Below are 23176 nucleotides of genomic sequence, written 5' to 3'. Positions count from 1 at the left end.
TTATACATATTATCTCCATCATTGCTATTAATTTCCTCCTATGCAAACTCATGAGTTTCTTTATCCCATATATCAATAAAGATGATGTTTTATTTACTTCTCTTCAGTAGTATTGTCACTATTATTCATCTATCCTATTGAAATCCTAGTTTATATTTACATGTTTTCCTTCATGCTCTTTCCCAAATACTCCATTTTCTTATACTCAAAAACTAACCATTGCTATATTTCCCCCCAAATATCAGTGTTTTATATATTATAATAGGTATATACCATATTTTAAGGCTTCTGCAGTTCTGAGTAAAGCTGTGGCTGAAATGCTATGTAAAAGTGGAGGTAGGAGGTGAGAAAAAAGGGAGGTGGAGGTGGGAAATAGTGTAAGGCACCTTGTAACAAACAATCTGTTGGACCTAGCTGGAGATTGGCAATCAGTGAGGGAACAACCTGAGGAAAATCCAAAGTGACTGATACACATTGTATGATAAAGAACAAAAATAATTTCCTGTGACTTAATTATGTTATGTATAAATAAGGTGAAATAATGCAAACATCTTATATGACTGCAACAGTAAAATCATAAATGAATGCCAGTATCAGTAAATTAAAAGTACTTCCTTTTAGAAATGAAGAAGCTTTCTATCAAACAACTGTTCAGTTGTTGTGGAAATGTATTGGAATTTCTGAGAGTAGTGGCACTGAAAATATTACATATTGAAAATCCATGAAACAACATTAGTCACAAAGAAATGATTTAAATGTTTATATTAATTAAAATGAAAGAATGAAAATAACCAGTGTATACATCCCATTCAAGAAGATAGAAGAGAACACAGTGACCTAAAGAAAAGGTGAGGAGAGAATTGAATAAATACAGAATCAGAATGTGATGAGTTATAAACATGTAAAGAGTATAATTAACAAATATAAAATGTAAATAACAAAGAAGGGAAAGAACCATCACAGAGGGTATTTTTTAAAATGATATTAGATTCCTCTGCTAATCAATTTGAAAATGTTGACATAAATTATTTTGTAGGTAAATAAATAGTGAAAACCCTAGATGTCATAAAAGTTGGGGGGAAAAAAGAACAATTTGCTAGAAAGAGATAAAATTGTCAAAGACTTACCTCCCATGAAAAAAAAGCATGCCTGTTACCTAAGTTGTGGCAGTAAGCCAGGTAATGAGCCAGGGCTCCTAAAATAAAGATCTGAGCCGTAACCTGGAGCAGGGAAGGTAGAAGATATGCCCTTGACGGTTGTGACAGAAGCAAAAATTTTATAATATTAATGAGTCATGACAAAAGACACCAAAATTATCTCAAGGAGACCACCATTTTGACAATGCAAGAATTGAAAAAGGGGGAAAAATAATTTGTGTACTAAAATATGTTAAGTAAACAACTAAATAAAATTTATAGCTAGTATTTTTTAAAGAAGAAGCAAAACACATAAAACATGGAAGACCAGAAGAACTCACTTTTAACCAATTCAGGTGTATGGTCTAGGATAGGGAAGATATAGACTGAGCCTAGGAAAACTTCAGAAAGCAATAATATATTCAAGAAATAAAGAATCAAGTCAATGGTACACCAAAATCCGTAAGGAATTCCTCAGTATTTATATAGCTAGGTATCAACAATCAAAGGCTGTGATGGGTTAAAGTATACTAAACTAATAAAAATCAACAAACCCATGACACATAAAGAAGAGGTCAGTCAAGTGGAGTTTCCCCAAAACATCACAGGGGCTTGCCTCCTCTTAGACAGGCTAGGCTTTTTACTCTGGTGATGACTTTCCTTGTTTCATCAAGTCTTTACTTTCCTGGCCCCGTTTACTTGTCACATCCCACACAACCCTCCAGAGCAACTTTCTTTCCATCAATAAGGTAGTTACAACCTGCTTAGAAATGGAACACCCTGCTTACAAGACAGAAATGTAACATAATAAAACCTTCTGACACTAATTAGCCATGTAACCTTGGAGAGGTAGCCTAAATATTCATCTTAGCAATCTCTTCAAAGAAAAATAATGCAAGTAGTATTTATGTCATAGTGTTGCAGAATTAGGTAACTCAGTATATTAAAAGGGCTTAAAACAGGGCCTGGTACAAGGCAAGAACTACATGAGCTGAGAGGAAAACAAGTAGCTTTCTAAAACATTAAGAGGTCCTTGCTAGAATTCTGACTTAATGTTAAATGCAAAGTTCTTTAACCTCGTAGAAGGTGTAAGACAATACTTGTATCAGGCAATGAATATGAATTCTGTTTGCCAATCTAACAACATAAATTATTCTTTTGATAATCATATCAAATCAAGACAGTATCTTAGCTGTTCTCCCAGAGGTGGGTAAGGAAATAATATAAAGAATTTAAAGCAATTCTGGGCTCAAACAAAATACAATAGATACCTTAAAGGATATACTCTATGTATCCTATAATCATATCTAGCTCTCTGGGTATCAAGGAAGGCAGAAATTATATGAAGAAACTAAGAAGGGAATTCATACAAATTATATGAAGAATGGTGAAGGTTCTAAAAGGAGGTGTCATCTCCAAAACCATGCTCAATCCATGCATTTGGAAACTTGGAGAAGAAATTCATCTAGTGTCTTAAAAAATAGCATTGAGTTAACTGAATGTCAACTGATAGTCTATAGAACATATTCTAATTTATGTGAACAGCCAAATTTACCCAATGAGACCAAGTTGCTGTAATTTTCCATCATCACATCCCAGTACAAGTCCCTCTGAGCAGAATCCAGATATTCCCACTCGTCCTGAGAGAAGCTGATGACCACATCCCTGAATGTCACCAATTCCTAAAACAAGAAACCACATATTACATGTAAAATTGAAGGGAACATTTTTGACTAAAAGATAAAAAAGAATTAAACTATTACATATAGAATGGATAAACAACAAGGGCCTAGTGTATAGCACAGAGAACTATTTAATATCCTGTAATAAACCATAATGAAAATATGAAAAAGAATATGTATTTGTATAAATGAATCACTTTGCTGTATAGCAGAAATTAACACAACGTTGTAAATGAACATTGTATGTCACATGCCTGTGGCATGAATTATCAATGATAATGAATTTCTACATCCTTGTTCCTCAGTACAGGAAAAATATATAGCTTAGAAAATAGGGTATGAAAAAAAAAAAAAGAAAGAAAATAGGGTATGAACAATATTTTAAAATTTCTTACAACCCCAAGTTCATCACTGTTAATCACCATTTCATATTATATAAGAATTATAACTTCTAATGAAAAATTATTAAGTGCTTTTTAGTGGCTGCAGAGTAGTGTGCTTGGTGAAAATATATCTGCCTTAATTATATTTAGACATAGGTTGGATAAGGTCTTCTCCAATTCTGAAATCAATAATAATCTACTGTTTATGTCTGAGACTGGTCAACATCAAATCCAGTCTACCTGGAAAATCAGGTCTGTTCAGAAGTAGAGTTTGCTCATATGTCATTAAATGGATCCATTTGCTTTTTTTCTCAAGAGTATGTAAAAGGATGGTAAATGCCTCCCTCTGGGGATTCTGTTTCTACCCCATAACTGCTCTGAACAAAAAATCTACACATAGGAATACTGAACATTATTTGGAAAAGAGATCGGCACATAGAAGGTACAGTGTGCTGTTTGACTCCCAACTCTCACTAGAAAGTGAAAATGGGGGTTTTCATGAGGATGTGGGGGGTAGGCTCTTAAAGCTGTTTTCTTGGAAGATTCAGATAAATGAAATGTTCACAAAGGAGAGAAACAGCAACTTACATGGTCCATGGTTAGAACTGTAAAGAATTGATCGAGGAATTCCACTTCTGGTATGACAGCATGAGGAGTTCTATGGAGACTGTCCCCATTGAAACTGGTGAAAATTATATATAAAAACAAAGCAAATGAAGAAACATTTGTTCAAGAAAGTCTAGTAAAACTTACTAAGAACTGTAAAAGTCTGCAGTATCTGAACCTAATCTGCACCCTTCCTTATCCCTCCATCCTAGTGAGAAAAAGATTCTATTCCAAACTAGTACAACTAAGGACACAAACTTCCTCACTCCTCCTCAGTCCCTGCTCCCAGTCAGACAACTATCTCCCTGGGAGGAGTAGAACATCAGCATTTCTCATTTGCCCCCAGCTACCTTTGCTCAGGCAAATGCAACTAAGGGATGCAACTGCCTAGCAGCCAGGTGAGAACTGTAGGCTGTACCTTGGGTGTGGCACTGCTGAGAATACTGGGGTTCCAATCATCTTTGCCTTGGCTCATGGGGTAGGAGTTCCATGCCAAGAGAGGGAAGCTGAGACCTAAGACTACTGAGCAACCCCCTCCATATCCCTCTCCATTTGCAATGGAGTGTGGAGAAGTTCAAGGATAAGGACATTCTCAAAAACAGTGGAAATTTTAGTGAAAAGCTATTGGGGTTAGTGAAAGGCTATAAAGATTGAAAAATTCATTGGAGATAAATGCTAAACTGTAGGCAGGCTATTTTTGTCAGAAGGGATCAGAGAAAGATATTTGGGGAGCCCTTTCTACTGTCAGAACAAATCTAAAATATTGACTTGATTTCCTTAGTCTGTGAAGCAGTGTATCCCCAGGACATTACTGAAAATAATAGTGCCATCAGTCACAATTAGGGAATCGTAACAGCTTGGTGTGGTCAGGTAAAGAGACATTCAAAGAGCCTTGTCAAAACCACTTTCATCCAAGGGTGACTGTGTAATAGTCAAGTCTATACCCCAAGGAGCAACATTAGAGATTTACACTATAGGGGAGATAGATTTCACTTAATTTAGCCAGTTACTAAATAAATATAAATAACAATAACAAGAAGGGAAGGAGACAAAACTATCACAGTTGAAACAACTATCTAAAAATGTCAACTTTCCATAAACAAGAGACAGGAAAATATAACCTATAAACCAAAAACAAAACCAACAATAGAAACTGACTGTGAAAACAACTAGATTGAACAAAGAATTCAAAGTAACAACTATAAATATGTTCAAATAAACAATAAACATGCTTAAAGTAAATGAAGGTATGATCATAATGTCATATCTGTGAAGAGACAGAAGTTATTTAATATCACCAGGGAGTTGGTGATGGACAGGGAAGTCTGGTATGCTGCAGTCCATGGAGTCCCAAAGAGTCAAACAGGACTGAGCAACTGAACTGAACTGAGTATCACCAGATGTAAATTCTGAATACTAAAGTTGAAAAGTATAACCAAAATGTAAATTTCACTAGAGTGTCTCAACAGTAGATATGAAGTAGACAAAAAAAGTATTAGCAAACTTAAAGGTATCTTGATACACATCATGCAACCTGAAGAACAACAACACAAAAACAAGAAAAATGAAAAGAGCTTCGGAGAAATGTTGGAAACCATTAAGCACACACTTGTAATAGATGTAACAGAAAAGAGTAAAGGAGTATTGTAACATATTCAAGTAAATAATGGATGAAAGTTCCTAAATTAATTGAAAAATATTAATCTATATATCCAGAAAGCTTGATGAACACCAAATAGAATAAATTCATAGAGATCTACAAACAGACAAATCATGGTAAAAATCGTGAAACATGAGAGAATCTGGAAGGCAGAAAGGAAAATTAGTTGTCACTTAAAAGTGAATCCTTAATAAGTTTACTTGATGACATTGCACAGAAACAATGGAGACCATAGGCAATGGGATAATATATACAAAGTGCTCAAAAAAACTTTCAATCAAGAGCTATTTTTCAAATGTGAAGATGAAATAAAGATATTACCAGATAAAGAAAAACCGAGGGACTTAATTAAATGCTAGCAGTCCTGTCTTAAAGAAATACTCAAGGGAGTTCTTCAGGTTAAAAGTAAGTCCCAGGTAGTAATACATATTCATGCAAAAAAAACAAAGAGCACTAGTAAAGGTAATTATGTAATTATAAAAGACAGTACACATACATATTTCTTCTCCTTCACATAACGGATTTATGTGGCAGGTTTAAAATTTCTCAACAAATATTAGCCAACTGAACTCAACAATACATTAAAATGATCATATACCATGATAGTGGGATTTATTCCATGGATGCAAGAATGGCTCACCATCCCCCAAACAATATGATACAACATATTAACAAAATGAGGGATAAAACCCACATAATCACCTGAATAGATGCATAAAAAGTATTTGACAAAAATTAAACATCAATTTATGATAAAAACTCAGCAAAGTGGATATAGAAGGAACATACTTCAGCATAATAACAAGTTCATAGCAAATATCATACCTAATGGTGAAAAGTTAAAAGCTTTTCCTCCAAGATCAGGAACAAGACAAAGATGCCCACTCTTGCCACTTTTATTCAACACAGAATTAGAAGTCTTAGCCACAGCAATTACATTTTCTAAAATAGGAAGAAAGAAATAAAAGGTATGCAAATGAGAAAAGAAGTAAAACTGTCACTATTTGCAGATGAAATAGTAGTATATACAGGAAGACCCTGAAGATTCCATCAAAAAACTTAGAAGTAATAAATTTAGTAAAGTTGCAGGATACAAAATCCATACACCAAATATCAGTTGCATTTCTATAGACTTATAATGAGCACTCAGAAAAATTAAGCTATCCTCTGCTCATTGATTGGAAGAATTAAAAAAAGAGCTGGATTTCAAATTACATTCCAAAGCTATAGTAATCAATACAGTATGTTATTTTAAAAAAAAAAGCCATACACACAGACCAATGGAATAGAATAAAGGGCTCAGAAAATAAACCCAAGTATTATACTTATGGTCAATTTATGACACAAGAGCCAATACACAATGTAGTAAGGACAGGCTCTTCAACAGATGGTATTGGGAAAAGGGACAGTCATATGGAAAAGCATGAAGCTAGGTCACTATTTTGCACCATACATAAATATAAAGTCAAAATGGATTAAAGACTTGAACATAAAACCTGAAACCATAAAACTCCCAGAAGGTAATATCATGGGTAAACAACTTGACATCAGTCTTGGCTGTGATTCTTTTTGGATATAGCATGAAAAAAGCAACAAAAACAAAAATAAACAAGTGGGACCACATCAAACTAAAAAACTTTGTGCACCAAAGAAAACCATCAACAAAATGAAAAGGCAACCTACTAGTAGAAAATATTTGCAACTCAAATTACTGATAAGGGGTTCATATCCAAAACACATAAAGAACTCATACAACTCAATAGGAAAAAACCTTCAATTTAAAAAATGGGCAAAGGGTATGAATAGAATTTTTCCAAGGAACACAGATTCCAAACATGTACATGAAAAGGTGCTCAACATCATTAATCAGGGAAATGCAAATCAAAACCACAATGAAACCTCATCTCAACCTTTAGAATGGTGATTATCAAAAGAACAAGAGGTAACAAATGCTGGTGAGGACACAGAGAAAGGGAATTCTTGTTCACTGTTCATGGGAATGTTAATTGGTGAGACCACTGTGGAAAACAGAATGGAGGGTCCTTTAAAAAATTTAAAACAAATACCATATGATTCTGCAATTGCACTTCTGAGTATTTTTCTTAAGGAAGTTAAAACACTGACTGAAAAAGACTTACGTACCCTCAAGTTCATGCAACATTATTTATAATAGCAAGTAATGAAAATAATGAAACTGTCCATGGATGGATGGATGCATAAAGAAAATATCACACACACACACCCACAAACACACAAATGGAATATTATTCAGCCATAAAAAATAAAATCTTGCCATTTGTGAAAACATGGATGAACCCTGAAGACACTATAAGTAAGAGCAAGACAAATACTGTATGATCTTACTAATATATGAACTCTAAAAAAACAAAAGACAAACTCCTAGACACTGAAGAGAAATTGGTGGCTGCTAGAGATGGGGGGTGAGAGGGTGAGCAAAATGGGTAAAGGTAGTCAAAAAGTTAACTTTTAATTCTAAATAAATCATGGGGATGAATGTTCACCATGATGACTATAGTTAATAATACTGTATTGTATATTTGAAAGTTGCTAAGAGAATAAAAAAGTTGCTGAATCTAAAATGTTCTTATTACAATGAAAAAACAACTTGTAACTTTGTATAGTGATGAATGTTGAAACAGATTTATTGTGGCCGTTTTGAAATATATACAAATATTGAATCATGTTGTTCACCTGAAACTAATATAACGTTACATATTATTTATGTCTCCAAAAAAATTTAAAAAGCCCCACATACCTAGAGAGAAAATTTTTGGAAGAATGTATGTTATTAACAATGATATTTCTAGATGGTGGGATTGTGGGTAATTATTGACTTATAAGTTCCTTAAAAATTGAATATTTTACAACCTGCATCAATTCCACCATCAGACATATCAGTTTAGTTCAGTTCAGTAGCTCAGTCACATCCGACTCTTTGCGACCCAATGAATTGCAGCACACCAGGCCTCTCTGTCCATCTCCAATTCCCAGAGTTCACATCCATCGAGTCAGTGATGCCATCTAGCCATCTCATCCTCTGTCGTCCCCTTCTCCTCCTGCCCCCAATCCTTTCCAGCATCAAAGTATTTTCCAATGACTCAACTCTTTGCATGAGGTGGCCAAAGTACTGGAGTTTTAGCTTTAGCATCATTCCTTCCAAAGAACACCCAGGGCTGATCTCCTTTAGAATGGACTGATTGGATCTCCTTGCAATCCAAGGGACTCTCAAGAGTCTTCTCCAACACCACAGTTCAAAAGCATCAATTCTTCGGCACTCAGCTTTCTTCACAGTCCAACTCTCACATCCATACATGACCACTGGAAAAACCATAGTCTTGACTAGACGGACCTTTGTTGGCAAAGTAATGTCTCTGCTTTTGAATATGCTATCTAGGTTGGTCATAACTTTCCTTCCAAGGAGTAAGTGTCTTTTAATTTCATGGCTGCAATCACCATCTGCAGTGATTTTGGAGCCCCAAAAAATAAAGTCTGACACTGTTTCCACTGTGTCCCCATCTATAAAAGAGCTATTTCTACATAAAAGGTTTAACAGAGTTGGAGATAAGCTTTCCTTTTGTTTAGGAACATAATGAGCACAAAAGATCTTCAAAATGGGTGGGAACATGATGGAAATTTGTGACTGAAATAAATTACTTCTAAAAACTTATGAACATCCTTTTATCACACCAATGCAATAGGATACATTCACTATACACATACTTGAATTAACAAAATTAAAGATGGTAGTAGCATTTTCAGACTAAATAAGAATATGTATGTAAAAGAGGCCGAAATGTATTTGGTACAGCATATGTGCTTATTGTGCTGTGAGCTCAGTCATGTCTGACTCTTGGTGACCCCGTAGACTGTAGCCCGCTAGGCTTCTCTGTCCATGGGATTCTCCAGGCAAGAATACTGGCGTGGGTTGCCATTCCCTTCTGCAGGGATATACTTATTATATATGGCTTAATTTTTTAACTTTATTATTCAAAAACTAATATCATTTTAGATATATAAGATTGATTATAAATGCAATCTTAGTAAAACAGATTCATATACAGTATTAATAATTAAGAGTGTTCTTTTTCCTATGTAAAAAGTTTGTCTTATCTGCATGGTATTATATCACATTTATGTAATGTAATTAACTTAGTTTTTAAGATTATATACAGTTATATAAATCCATGAAGTTAACAGATATTCTGCAAACAAAACCAAACATACCAAAAAATAAGTTAGGAACTATATAGAATAATTTTGAACATAACTTCAACAGATTTGTGGTCCTTTATGAGCACCAAAATGGAATTAAATTGCCTTAAGAATTTCTATTATGGATATTTGCACAAATCTGGCTGTTAAAAATTCTAAGTCCTCATTAAAATTAACTTCATATTTTCATTACTCTTTAGTTAAGAAATTTATGAGGAATATTTAGAATCTCCATATAATAGCAACTTTTTTTTCTTGAGAATTTAATTAAGTACAATGTATTTAGCAAGTGCTCTAGGGCTATGCCCAGATTAATGTATTCAATCTTCATAAAATCCATAAGGCACTGATGTGATTATTATGAACATTTTATAACAAGAAATTACAAAATAGAGAGCCTAATAACTATTTCCTTGGAAAGAAAGTTATGACCAATTTAGACAGCATATTAAAAAGCAGAGACATTACTTTGTCAACAAAGGTCCATCTAGTCAAGGCTATGGTTTTCCCAGTGGTCATGTATGGATGTGAGAGTTGTACTGTGAAGAAAGCTGAGCGCAGAAGAATTGATGCTTTTGAACTGTGGTGTTGGAGAAGACTCTTGAGAGTCCCTTGAACTACAAGGAGATCCAACCAGTCCATCCTAAAGGAGATCAGTCCTGGGTGTTCATTGGAAGGACTGATGTTGAAGCTGAAACTCCAATACTTTGGCCACCTGATGTGAAGAGCTGACTGACTCATTGGAAAAGACTCTGATGCTGGGAAAGATTGAGGGCAGCAGGATAAGGGGACGACAGAGGATGAGATGGTTGGATGGCGTCACTGACTCAATGGACATGGGTTTGGGTAGACTCCAGGAGTTGATGATGGACAGGGACGCCTGGCGAGCTGCGGTTCATGGGGTCTCAAAGAGTCGGACACGACTGAGAGACTGAACTGAACTGAATAACTATTGACCTCCTTGAAATATGGTGAGTTTGAACAAGCAACAGAATTTTAAATTTAGTTTTAATTAAAATAGAAAAGCAATATAAAATGTTTTTCAGTTAAACACAATTTTATTGTTTTGATGTGAGTATATTTCACCTTGGGCATCCCAGGTGGCATTACTGGTGAAAAACTCACCTGCCAGTGCAGGAGACCTAGGAGTCATGGGCTTGATCCCTGGGTTGGGAAAATCCTCTGGAGGAGGCCATGGCAACCCACTCCAGTATTCTTGCCTGGAGAATCCCATGGACAGAGGAGCCTGGCGAGCTATGGTCCATATGGTGCCAAAGAGTCAGACACGACTGAAGCAACTTAACATGCATGCACGCATACTTCACCTTAACCACTGAAGATTTAGTATCCAAATTGAGACGTTCTGTAACAATAAAATATGCACTAGATTTTGAAAACTTAGTAGGAAGCTATGAATGTAAAATACTTCAATTTATTTATGTCATTTTATGCTGAAATAATATTTTAGATATATTGGTTCAAATAAGATGCATTATCAAAATTAATTTCAAATGTTTCCTCCTACTTCTTAAAATGTGTTCAATAGAAATTATAAAATTACATAAGTGGCTTTTGTTATATTTCCACTAGTGTTGCTTTAGACTCAAATACCACTATACCATACTGCCTATCACAGTCTACACCGATATATAGTCTGAAACTAAGTCTACTGCCAAATCTCAAACAAGACTTGGTTATCACCACTCAACACTCCCCATGGATTTTCTGGAAAAACTCCCTGCTCTTGTACACACATACCTCTCTTCACAAAACTCCAATCATATACCCACTTCTAAATGTCAAAATCAACTTTTTCACTTACTAATTGAAGTCAAACCACTTCCTACTTGCTTTATTTGGAAATTAAAGGTATCTGCTATGTTATTATACCTAGCCACAGATCTCTTCCTTAACAAATCACATTCTAAAATAAGCCCTTCATTTATCCTCCACGAGTTCTATTTTTGTGCCTTCCTTTCAAAAGTAGAGCACACGGGATTACTGAATGATTTACCGAATGGGTATGGGAATATTAACTGGAAAGGTAAAGGGTGCTTAGAAAAAGATAACTTGTCCATCTCTCTGGCCCTGTTACTAATTGGGAAGGGGAGGCCTAGAACCAGGAAAGTGGATAAGTCACAATTAGGGAAACTTAGAAGGAAAGCAGTTTATTGTGATCCACACAGTCAAAGGCTTTGGCATAGTCAATAAAGCAGAAATAGATGTTTTTCTGGAACTCGATTCCTTTTTCCATGATCCAGCGGATGTTGGCAATTTGATCTCTGGTTCCTCTGCCTTTTCTAAAACCAGCTTGAACATCTGGAACTTCATGGTTCACGTACTGCTGAAGCCTGGCTTGGAGAATTTTAGCATTACTTTACTAGCGTGTGAGATGAGTGCAATTTTGCAGTAGTTTGAGCATTCTTTGGCATTTCCTTTCTTTGGGATTGGAATGAGAACTGACCTTTTCCAGTCCTGTGGCCACTGCTGAGTTTTCCAAATTTGCTGGCATATTGAGTGCAGCACTTTCACAGCATCATCTTTCAGGATTTAAAGTAGCTCAACTGGAATTCCATCACCTCCACTAGCTTTGTTTGGAGTGATGCTTTCTAAGGCCCACTTGACTTCACATTCCAGGATGTCTGGCTCTAGGTGAGTGATCACACCATCGTGATTATCTGGGTCAAGATCTTTTTTGTACAGTTCTTCTGTGTAGTCTTGCCACCTCTTCTTTATATCTTCTGCTCCTGTTAGGTCCATACTGTTTCTGTCCTTTATTGAGCCCATCTTTCCATGAAATGTTCCCTTGGTATCTCTAATTCTTGAAGAGATCTCTATAGTCTTTCCCATTCTGTTGTTTTCCTCTATTTCTTTGCATTGATCGCTGAAGAAGGCTTTCTTATCTATCCTTGCTATTCTTTGGAATTGTGCATTCAGATGCTTATATCTTTCCTTTTCTCCTTTGCTTTTCGCTTCTCTTCTTTTCACAGCTAATTGAAAGGCCTCCTCAGACAGCCATTTTGCTTTTTTGCATTTCTTTTTCATGGGAATGGTCTTTGATCCCTGTCTCCTGTACAATGTCACGAACCTCCGTCCATAGTTCATCAGGCACTCTGTCTATCAGATTTAGTCCCTTAAATCTATTTCTCACTTCCACTGTATAATCATAAGGGATTTGATTTAGGTCATACCTGAATGGTCTAGTGGTTTTCCCTCCTTTCTTCAATTTAAGTCTGAATTTGGCAATAAGGAGTTCATGATCTGAGCCACAGTCAGCTCCCCGTCTTGTTTTTGCTGACTGTATAGAGCTTCTCCATCTTTGGCTGCAAAGAATATAATCAGTCTGATTTCCGTGTTGACCATCTGGTGATGTCCATGTGTAGAGTCTTCTCTTGTGTTGTTGGAAGTGGGTGTTTGCTATGACCACTGCGTTCTCTTGGCAAAACTCTATTAGCCTTTGCCCTGCTTCATTCCATACTCCAAGACCAAATTATGGGTATACTTTCAGATTAGACCTTGTATTCCTAAACACTTGAGGTTTCTGAGTCGTGTCAGGCTTGGATGCCACCATTCTCAAAACAATGTCTTCTAGAAGCTAGTAACTGCAACCTTACTTTTTATAAAACTAGACAACTGACTACCTGGCTACAAGTCTCCCCAAAGTCCCAGGTCCAGACTGGGTTTCAGGCCTATTCTTCTAAAAAGAAATTAGATTTATTTTGTCTATTAAAATTAGTTATCACTCCTCCAACCACTTCTAATTGGGTCTGTTACACCAAAATGGCAGACCAAGAAATTAAGATCTTAATCATACAAGACTCAGATCTAGAACATGGAACTGAGAAATACTTCCAATTCAGTGTGTATTCGCCAAGCTGATACAGTCCTATGCCCCATTTTGACAGGAAGTTATCACAGTCATAGTTCATAGTTGCCTAGTTCACTAAATTAATACTGGGCAAAACTCTGTGAGGCCCTACAGTACAGATCTGTTCCATGTTCTCCATATCTTATCTGTAAGATATAGGCTCCATTCAGCCTCCTTGACCTTCCCTGAGTTCCAAAGGGTAGATTCAAACAATTGCTAATCAGGGAAGGGAGGGGATACAGGAACTGAGGGGAAACAATCAAATGGTGGTACAGCCTCCAGACAGGGTCCTGGTTCCTACTCAAAGAAATATGCATAACAATGTCTTTGAGTTCTGTGAAACTGGAGCCCCCACCCAGGTGGAGGATGATAACTTCAGACTAAACACAAGATTCCTGAAATACAGCTCTGTTGCCTCATCACCAAACAATCAAAAAAAAAAAAGTCACAAACCCTGCAGCGCTCACCCCAAATGTTGCCTCCTGTTTCTGCGGATAAGTGATGACCACCCTGTTAGGTCTCCTGTTTGGCCCCTGTCTATTTCGTCTCTGAGAAGAGCCAAAAGTTTCAAACTAAATTGCTATTACAAGGATGAATGCTGGTTTCAGACAAAAAATACCTTGACTTAGATCTAGTAGAGAGAGACTTTTGCTCTGTTAGGCAGGCCTACACCCATGCACAACAGAAAGAAGTTACAAAAGAAAGAGACCTGTGCCCCAATTCCCAAAAAGTATCTTGAGTATGAAGTCTCTCAGGGGGGAGTTGTTAAGGGAAGCACACTGATTGAAACCATCCACCCTGGCCAGGCATCATAGTAACCATTTGCAGGAGTTGTTTTACGACAGGAGGTCCTGGTAAGGAACATGGAACTAATAAGCCACCACCAACTGGAAGAGTTCAGGAAAGGTCAGAAGGAGACACCACATGTCCAACCACCTCCCAGAATCCTTCTCACTGGTATCCATCTTGGCTGAACAAGGCTACACCACCAGGAAGGACTCTGAGTCAGACTGATTGGCTTAAGACAACCTAGAAACTAATCCCATCACTGTAAAACCGGAGACTGCAGCCACCTGGCAGAGCTGTTCTCCTGGGTTCCCTTACCCTCCTGCTCTCCGCCCGGGTGCCCTTTCCCAATAAAATCTCTTGCTTTGTCAGCACATGTGTCTCCTAGGACAATTCATTTCCGAGTGTTAGACAAGAGCCCAGTTTCGGGCCCTGGAAGGGGTCCTCCTTCCTGCAACAGGTAGGCTATCCCTTCTCCAGCAGATCTTCCCGACCCAGGAATCAAACTGGGGTCTCCTGCATTGCAGGAAGATTCTTTACCAGCTGAGCTACCAGGAAAGCCCTAAATGATCAGAAAGATTCTGAGGACACAAGGCGTACAGGATGTGGCATATGTGCCTGCTAAGTCGCTCAGTTGTGTACTGACTTTGCGACCCTATACACTGTAGCTTGCCAGGCTCCTCTATCAGATTCTCCAGGTATGAATACTGGAGTGGGTTGCCATGCTCTCCTCCAGGGGATTTTCCTGAACCCAGGGATCAAACCCACACTTCTTACGTCTCCTGCATTGGCAGGCAGGTTCCTTACCACTAGCACCATGTGGACTCTGCAATTAAAGGTTAGTAAATTTTTCTGTAAAGAACTGAAAGGTTGTTGCTGAACCATGAAAAGACACCGGGATTCTTGGCCTCCAGGGGAGAACAATCCAGGGCCAGAGACGAGACTTGATCGCTCAGAGCTTTTGTGTAATAAAGCTTTATTAAATTATAAAGGAGATAGAGAAAGCTTCTGACATAGGCATCAGAAGGGGGGAAAAAGAATACCCCTCTGCTAGTCTTTAGCTGGATGTTATATAGTTACTAGTGGTCTCTTAATGAAAGAAAGGAATGTCTTAAAACTCAGAGAATGGCCATAAAACGATTGACTTGAATCTTGTGGAAAGGCAGATTACCATACAAATAGTTTTATTTACACAGAGTAGGGGAACAATGTTTTGTCAATTGGGCAGAACTGACTTGAAGACAGAGTCTGGGGTAAATGCATAGTATATTAACATAGCTTAAGACAAATATTTCCATAAGAAAAGTACATTGGTTAACTCAAGATTTGAGAAAAGATCACTTCAGGTGGAACCAGGTGTCATTATGACAACACAGTATTTTAAGAGAAACCTCTTTTTAAATTTGTATAGAGAAAGGAAAAATATATATATATCACTAGTTTGTTTCCTCCTGCTGCTTAATAGAAGGATAAAAAATGTCTGACACTTGCAGCCTATTTTCTCCATTTGGAGACCCCTGGCCTTCCTGCCTGTTACCCTCTCAGAACCAGATAGTAAATATGTTAGACTTTGTGAGCCAAAAGACAAAATCAAGGATATTATGTAGATGCTAACATAACAAGAGAGAAAACAAATTTCCACAAACTGTCTTCACAAAATTCTAAACTTTATTTATGAACACTGAAATCTGAATTTTATGTAATTTTCATGTCATGAAATATCGTCCTCCTTTTGATATGCTTTCAGTGACAGAAAAATGTTAAAAACCAGTCTTAGTTCACAGTCCATACAAAAAAAAAAATAGGCTACAAGCTGGATTTGGCTTACAGGGTCATGGTTTGCTAACCTCTGTTCAAGACTCAGACCATTATATAGTACTGACTCTCAGTTTACACAATTATGTGACTCAAAAAAGAAAAAAATGATGGCAAATCTTATACAAGAACTGGCTGGTACCACATAAATCTCCTAAACCTTTGGGAAAAAATGTCTGCCCTTCAAAAAGATGTCTCTGTACATATCCCCAATAATATTCTTGGTGGTTTAGTCACTAAGTTGTATCTAATTCTTTGTGGCCTGCCAGGCTCCTCTGTTCATGGGATTCTCCAGGCAAGAATACTGGAGTGGGTTGCCATTTCCTTCTCCAGGGGATGATAATATTCTTAAAGGCCTCCAAAACAGAAGACTGTTTTTACTGAAGACTGTTACTGAAATAAAACCTTCTCCTTCCTTGCCATTACCCCATTCATGTCTTTGAATAAAATCTAGAGTATCTAATGTGTAATTCTGCCTAAGCATTGGTCTCCTCCTTAACAAATCACCATGTAACAGAGGACTCTTTCTGTGTCATAAATCTACTCAGGCAAAAAGAGCACACGGGCAAGGTGCTGGTGAGTAGTTATACAAAAATTAACTGTTGGAAGGGCATTTGATGAGGAACTGGGAAAGAAGGGGATCCATCCTCATGGTATGAATAACTATCATTAACTAAGAAGAGAAGGCCTGGAGACCAGGTAAATGGATTAGTCACTATTTGGCATGGCATTTAATTCATTCCATGAAACAAAAAAGCTCAAAAATGACCTCTAGCTTGGCTTTGAGATGTGTGACTGCAACACTTTTTTCCTTTCATGGCTCTTCTTTTAGAATACAGCAAAACTTGGAGGAGAAAGGGAATCATGACATACCAGGCCTTTCATACCAGGACAGGTTAAATAAGAACACAATCTTCATTGCTAGCAAGCCTCCATCATCAATGTTCAATATACCCAGTGGAAGAATGAGAAAGACTGGAATACTGTTGATCCTTCCCTGTATCATAAAGAAAAATCAGTTAACTGTAGCCTAGGACCAGAATCTGTTTCTATGTTCACCGACGTTTCCTGTTGACAAAGCTAAGAAAATACTGTATGTCTGCAGTATGCAGCTTGCCACCACAGAGCTTCCAAGAGGAATCTTTGGAAGCAGAAATTTTACTCTTGATGCCTTAATATCATGGTTTCCCAGCACCCTGCTTTAGGGGTAATTCCAGCTCTAAAATCGCCCTAACAAACACAGAAATGTGCTTTTTTTTGTTTCAACCTTCATTCTACCTCTCAATATATTGAAGACCCAGAATGCTATTTTTGTGCAGCTAGCATTCCGGTGTAATCTGGCTCTTAAAAGTGAAAACACAGAGGCAATGAAAGAAAACCCAGAATTCCAACAAATTCCAAGAAAACCATGGAATTGACAATTAGTGCCAGAACAGGCTACACTTAATGTACTGAATGCCTGTGTATCAAGCTCTTAAGCTAGACAACAGAGTCAGGGTACATTGATGAAGGGAACAGGGGCCATGCTTTAAAACTGAGGGTCTCTGTGGATAACAAGGGCCTCAGAGTCTTAACAGGACAGACAGCCACACAGGGATCTTGTCCACGGATTCCTCAACGTTAGAACTACAAAAATGAAGCTCTACCCTACTAAAAGTGAAAAAGCCACATCAGGCCAGTTTTTGTTTTGTTTTTTTAAATAAAGGTGATGGTAGCTTGATGTTTATTTGTAGCATGTGGGAACTACTTTTCTGACCGGGGATCAAGCCCCGCCCCCTGCACTGGAAGCCTGGAAATCTTAGCAACTGGGCCACCTGGGATGTCCTTAGGCCGGGAGTGATCAGACTGTAGCCTGTTAGAATAGTGCTGCCAAATGGTTACTTAGTTACAGTATATAACGCTTCACAGTCGCCGCCGACCAGGGTCATTAATAAGGCCCCGCCCACATTCTTAGGCTCTTAACCTGGACCAGTCAGAGCCTCCGCATGCACAGCCTGGTCCCGTCCTTCACGCATTCGCTCTCGCTCTTCCTCATAGCACTTATAACCACATCTTACGCTGACGCTGTCACACAGTCACAGCCACAATCACCTTCCTCAGCAGGTGACTTGCAAAGACTAAGGCTCCCGCCTCTACCTGCCGCATCCGTACCTGGGAAACTTCAGGACTCCAGCAGTGAGCTCCTCCTATATCCAGACCCGAGTCACCGCCACTCACCACTAAGCAAACTATGACTACAAGGTTAGGGGAAAATGAACCAGAGGCCGAAGTGCATTCGTGCCCTCAGGGCCTGTGAGAAACGTAGTCCAACCCTGAAAAGCGGACCCTGGCAAAAACAGATAGAGCGCCGGCAGCCCGGACCTCGCCGCTGCTAACGCGCCGCCGCGTGGACTCCTGGGAGCGCCCGCCAGTGCGGGAGTGCGCAGGCGCAGACGACCTTGGCTGGGGTGAGGTTGGTAGGTCTTAGGGGCCCAGAGGAGGGGGCGTGAATTGGGAGTTCCGGCCCAGGAGAGCAGACAAGGGAAGCGGTACCTGATGGGGAGCCTAGGGGGGAAGCCGGGAGTCCACTCCGAGCCTGTAATTATGAGGACGGAACCGGAACCGGGCCCTTGGTAAACCAGACACTCAATTCTGTGAGAGCGCGGCCTCGGGCGTGGCCTGTGGGCGTGACCCTGAAGGTGACAATCTTGTGTGACCTGGAGCGAGTTTTGCGAAGGGAGATTTTTGTCTGTTTTGACCCCGAGGGAGTTCCATCGCTAGGAGCAGGGCCTCACACAGCGGGTGTGTGTGTACCAAATGGAGGCGGCCGCCTGTACCCAACCTGCAGCGTTTTGGATGCGTGCTGCTGCTCTGTACATGTTGCGGCTGACTGTGTGTAAAACTGAATGAGTCTCGTCGCTGCGTGTGGATTCCTCTGCATGTGCCTCTCTTCCGATTAGGTGTGAGTCCTGTTTGAGACCGCAGGTGACTACGGAGACGCGAAATGATTTGTGATGTGATTTTGTGACTTTGCCTGTAATTATTAATGTGCTGTCAGAGATTGTGAATGATAACGCGGGTGCCTGTGCTATGGTGCTTTTCTGAAGTGATAGAATTTAACTCTGCGTGTGTTTGTAACCTACTGTTACTGTTTTGTGATAGTTTTTTTGATTGAGAAACTCTGTCTGACCAGGTAAAGATTTGATTATCTGAATAGAGATCATTAAGTCTGCCTCCAAAATTGTAACTCAGTAGCAACTTAGCAACTAAAATAGAGGTATAAGTACTGGAAAGGAAGAGGTAAGATTTCATAATTCGCAGATGGTAAGGTTCAACAGGGAAGCATTCATTATTCGTTTAGTCGTGTCCAACTCTTTGTGACTCTATGGAGTGTAGCCCGTCAGGCTTCTCTGCCTATGGGATTCTCCAGGCAAGAATACTGGAGTGGGTAGCCATTCCTGTCTCTAGGAGATCTTCCCGACGCAGGGATCCAACCCAGGCCTCCTGCATTGCAGGAGGATTCTTTCCCATCTGAGCCACCAGGGAAACCCATACTAACTAAAACCAATGTTTTTAAATGATTAGTGTTCTATGGGTAGCATGCAGAAAAAACAAAACAAAACATTTTTTTTACCCATAACTAGCATTTTCAGGGAGCTTCCTGGGTGGCACAGTGGTAAAGCATCTGCCTGCCAATGTAGGAGACCCAAGAGATGGGGATTCCATCCCTACGTTGGGAAGATCCTCTGGAGAAGGAAATGGTAACCCACTCCAGTATTATTCTTGCCAGGAAAATTCCATGGACAGAGGAACGTGGCAGGCTACAGTCCATGGAGTCACAAAGACTTGCACACTACTGAGCACACACTAGCAGCACTTTAAACAGTGATACACAAATAAGGTTTCCTGCTTCTGGATGAAATCTATGGCAAGGTCAATAGCTTCTTCAGGCATTCCATGAAATAAAAGTATTAGGTACACTTTTAATCTTAAGACCAATCTCATTTTAGTAATTAAAATATTATTTTGCTAATTAAAACATTGACTGTAACAATCAATACATCAGACTTCATTTAACAAAATATTCTCTTCTCTGCCTGGAAACCTACAAAGTGGAAAGACCAATTTCTATTGCTATACTTGTATTACTAAAAAGTATTGTTTAGTAGTTAACACTTAAACTATTTATAAGTTACTAACAAATAATGGTTAATTTTCAATAATTGCTAATTAACTAGAATGTACAGGTGAATCAATAAAGAGATGAAGTAGAGAAATTAAATAGAAAATCCAAATATTCTCAAGTATGAGAAATTAAATAGAAAAATCCAGATATTCTCAAGTATGTAGGGATATGTAATAATGGTAGAGATGGCATTTCATATTAACTGAGAAAATATGGACTGTTTAGTACATAGTATTGCTAAAGAATACGTATAGGGAAGAAATCTTCACAAGGCAAAAACATTTTAATAGTCACATGAGCAGCTAAAAATTATTTTCAACTTAAAATAGGTAAAAGGTTAATTTATTAAATTGAAAAAAGAGATAATGTCAACCAATTAGAAAATAAACACCACCATGAGAAAAACAAATATACTATAAGATGTTATCACAGAAAAGAAATAAAAGGACCTTATTCTCATATAAGAAATATGTAAATTAGAGCCATATATATGTATATGTCTACATATATATCCTGTAAAAGGAAATGGCAACCCACTCCAGTAGTCTTGCCTGGAAAATTCCACAGACTGAGTACCCTGGTAGGCTACAGTCCATGGGGTTGCAAGGACTCGGACACAACTGAGCGACTTCACTTTCACTTTCAAACATAAATATATCTGACAGGCAGAGATTAAAATTATTTTCAACTGCATTCATTAGGGTTTGGGGAGGTGTTCTCATGCACTGCTGATAATGTAAACTGGTAGGAAGTCCATGAAGAACGATTTGAAAATTTGTCTTCCATGGGAGACATTACTTGGAGCTGCAGAGGGAAAAACACAATATTCCCTCTCTCCAAGCTACAACAGATTCCCCAGAATCTCTTCTCTTTCACCGGGAGATTAGGTTTCTGGCATTGATAAGGGAACAGGATTGGTCCATTTCCCTACTAATCTCTGTCCTGGATTTGTGTGGGGTACACAGAGTGAGCAAGTGCCAAAATTGAAAATAGATGCGGATTTAACTGAGTTATTCTGAGAGATCTAAGTCAAATCTGGTTTCACATGGCTCCTTGTATCTTCCCATCTCTGCCTTCTCAGGACTCTTCCCTTTTCCAAAGAAGAGCACAAAAGAGAAGGCTCATCTGCAAACATCAAAGCCATGCTTCAGGTGAGATGATGTTTCTTCTCTTTCTGAAATAACTTGTTTTTAGGTTATGTGAACATTTGCTTCCCTATTCTTAAATTTTCTGGGTATTGGGACTTACTACCATCAAACTGGTTTCCAGTAGGGCAAGCAAGTGGCCTACATACAAAATTTAAGAGGGACTCTCAGGGCTGTCCAGCCCTAAATTTTGTGCCCATATGTCTCACCTGCCTCACCCTAGTTACAGCCCTATTCTGTTTCTCTCGTTCCAACAGGATAGACTTCAGCCTTCCCAAATGCACTTTCTAGTTGTAGCCCATGTTCACATACTGATTGGATGTATCATTCATCATCTCCTTTCATAGTCTTCTCATGAAAGTACTGCTGGAACAGAAATGTATTATCTTGATTTAAATGGGAATATATTACTTGAATGAATCTATCTTGTGTAGACACTGATTTGAGATCTAGATTTGTGAGGAGTCGAGGAGCAGAGATGCAAAACCTTGATAATCTCCACTGACCTAGGTTTTGCAATGGTATGGTGAGAGGTAAAATTAATAGATCACATTATTATTTTGTGATTAGATTTCCTGTTTTGTGAGGTTTTTAAGATAGAGATTTGCTTGCAAGCTTATACAGAAAACTGAAATTTCACATTCCTCTCTGATCTTTCTGTTTTATCCATGTTTGTCAGCAATTCCTACAAACTGTGGCCCACCAGTGAAAAACCTTTCTGTACTTCAATGCTGTTATAGATGTATTCTTATCTTTTTACTTTCTTCTAATTTTTATATGTGGATGCAGGAGAAGAAGATGCATGTGTTCATTCCCTTTTGAGATAATAGCCTACTCTTGAATCAAAGGTGGTACTTTCTCCTCTTCCCATATTTTTCTTTCAAAAAATTCCTCTTTATCTACCAATTTTTAAAATGCCATTCTGGATTTTCCCCAGATGCCAACTGGTTCTGTTCTCCTCTGTGTCTCTTTTTGTGTATGTACAATCACATTCACTCCAAAAGTTATACTGATGTGATTCTAGTGACCCTCAGATACTGCTCTCCATCCTAGACCTTTATCCAGAGTATCAGAACCATATATCCAGCCTCCCACAGCTATCACTGCCTGTATGTTCCATAGACATTTCGAGTACACAACCTGGGTTTACTTCATTATCACTTCTGGTCCAGCTTATTCTTTCTCCTGCTTCCCATTTCCTTTTTCTAGTCTCAGCACCTATCCACTTGCTATGCAGATGACCTAAGAGCTATACCTGTCTTTTTTTCTACTCTACAAGTAATTGATGCCCAATTCTATTGAAATTTACCATGGAACAAACAATTGTCCCCTGTCTAGACCATTAATACCACTTTAATCTCAGACAGACCTCCAACAGTGGGTACTTATCTTTCCCACCTAACACACTTCAAGCCTTCTCTAGTGTTCAAGAATATTGCCTCTAAAATACAAGTTTTTTCACATATGTGCTGACTTAACATTTCGTCGTTTTTAATTCTCCATAAAGCAGTAGATCCAAATTAGGGCATGTGTTACAAAAGACATGTGTACAAAATATACAAGACAATATACTGAAAAGGAGGAAGATACTAGTAGTTTACATTCAAGAGCATTAATTGTTAACAATGTGGATTGCTATTAATGCCAACTAATGATTTATATGTTGGGAGTGTACTTAGAGCATTTTTAAGACTACT

The 23176-nt window shown here is 38.2% G+C and overlaps 2 protein-coding genes across 17 annotated transcripts in view; one reads left to right on the top strand and one right to left on the bottom strand.

Moving 5' to 3' along the window:
• The window catches only part of ZNF529 (zinc finger protein 529), an 87039-nt gene extending 68585 nt beyond the window's left edge, over positions 1-18454 (bottom strand). Inside the window, 4 exon segments of the mRNA XM_045163251.1 lie at positions 2692-2818; positions 3790-3883; positions 17043-17166; positions 18321-18454. Coding sequence (XP_045019186.1) covers positions 2692-2818; positions 3790-3798 — 136 coding nt within the window. The 5' untranslated portion in view covers positions 3799-3883; positions 17043-17166; positions 18321-18454.
• The window catches only part of ZNF567 (zinc finger protein 567), a 120446-nt gene that overhangs the window by 17174 nt on the left and 80096 nt on the right, over positions 1-23176 (top strand). For 2 of the 16 annotated variants that reach the window (XM_025269871.3, XM_025269866.3), the window contains exons 1-2: positions 18484-18621; positions 21416-21485. In XM_025269871.3, coding sequence (XP_025125656.1) covers positions 21477-21485 — 9 coding nt within the window. In that variant the 5' untranslated portion in view covers positions 18484-18621; positions 21416-21476. The other 14 variants (XM_025269873.3, XM_044931253.2, XM_044931259.2 and 11 more) reach the window with 10 other exon arrangements.

This window comes from Bubalus bubalis, chromosome 18 (genome assembly GCF_019923935.1).
Source record: "Bubalus bubalis isolate 160015118507 breed Murrah chromosome 18, NDDB_SH_1, whole genome shotgun sequence".
NCBI lineage: Eukaryota > Metazoa > Chordata > Mammalia > Artiodactyla > Bovidae > Bubalus > Bubalus bubalis.
The sequence above is the reverse complement of the archived record's forward strand: the minus strand, read 5'-3'. Positions and strand labels throughout refer to the sequence as shown.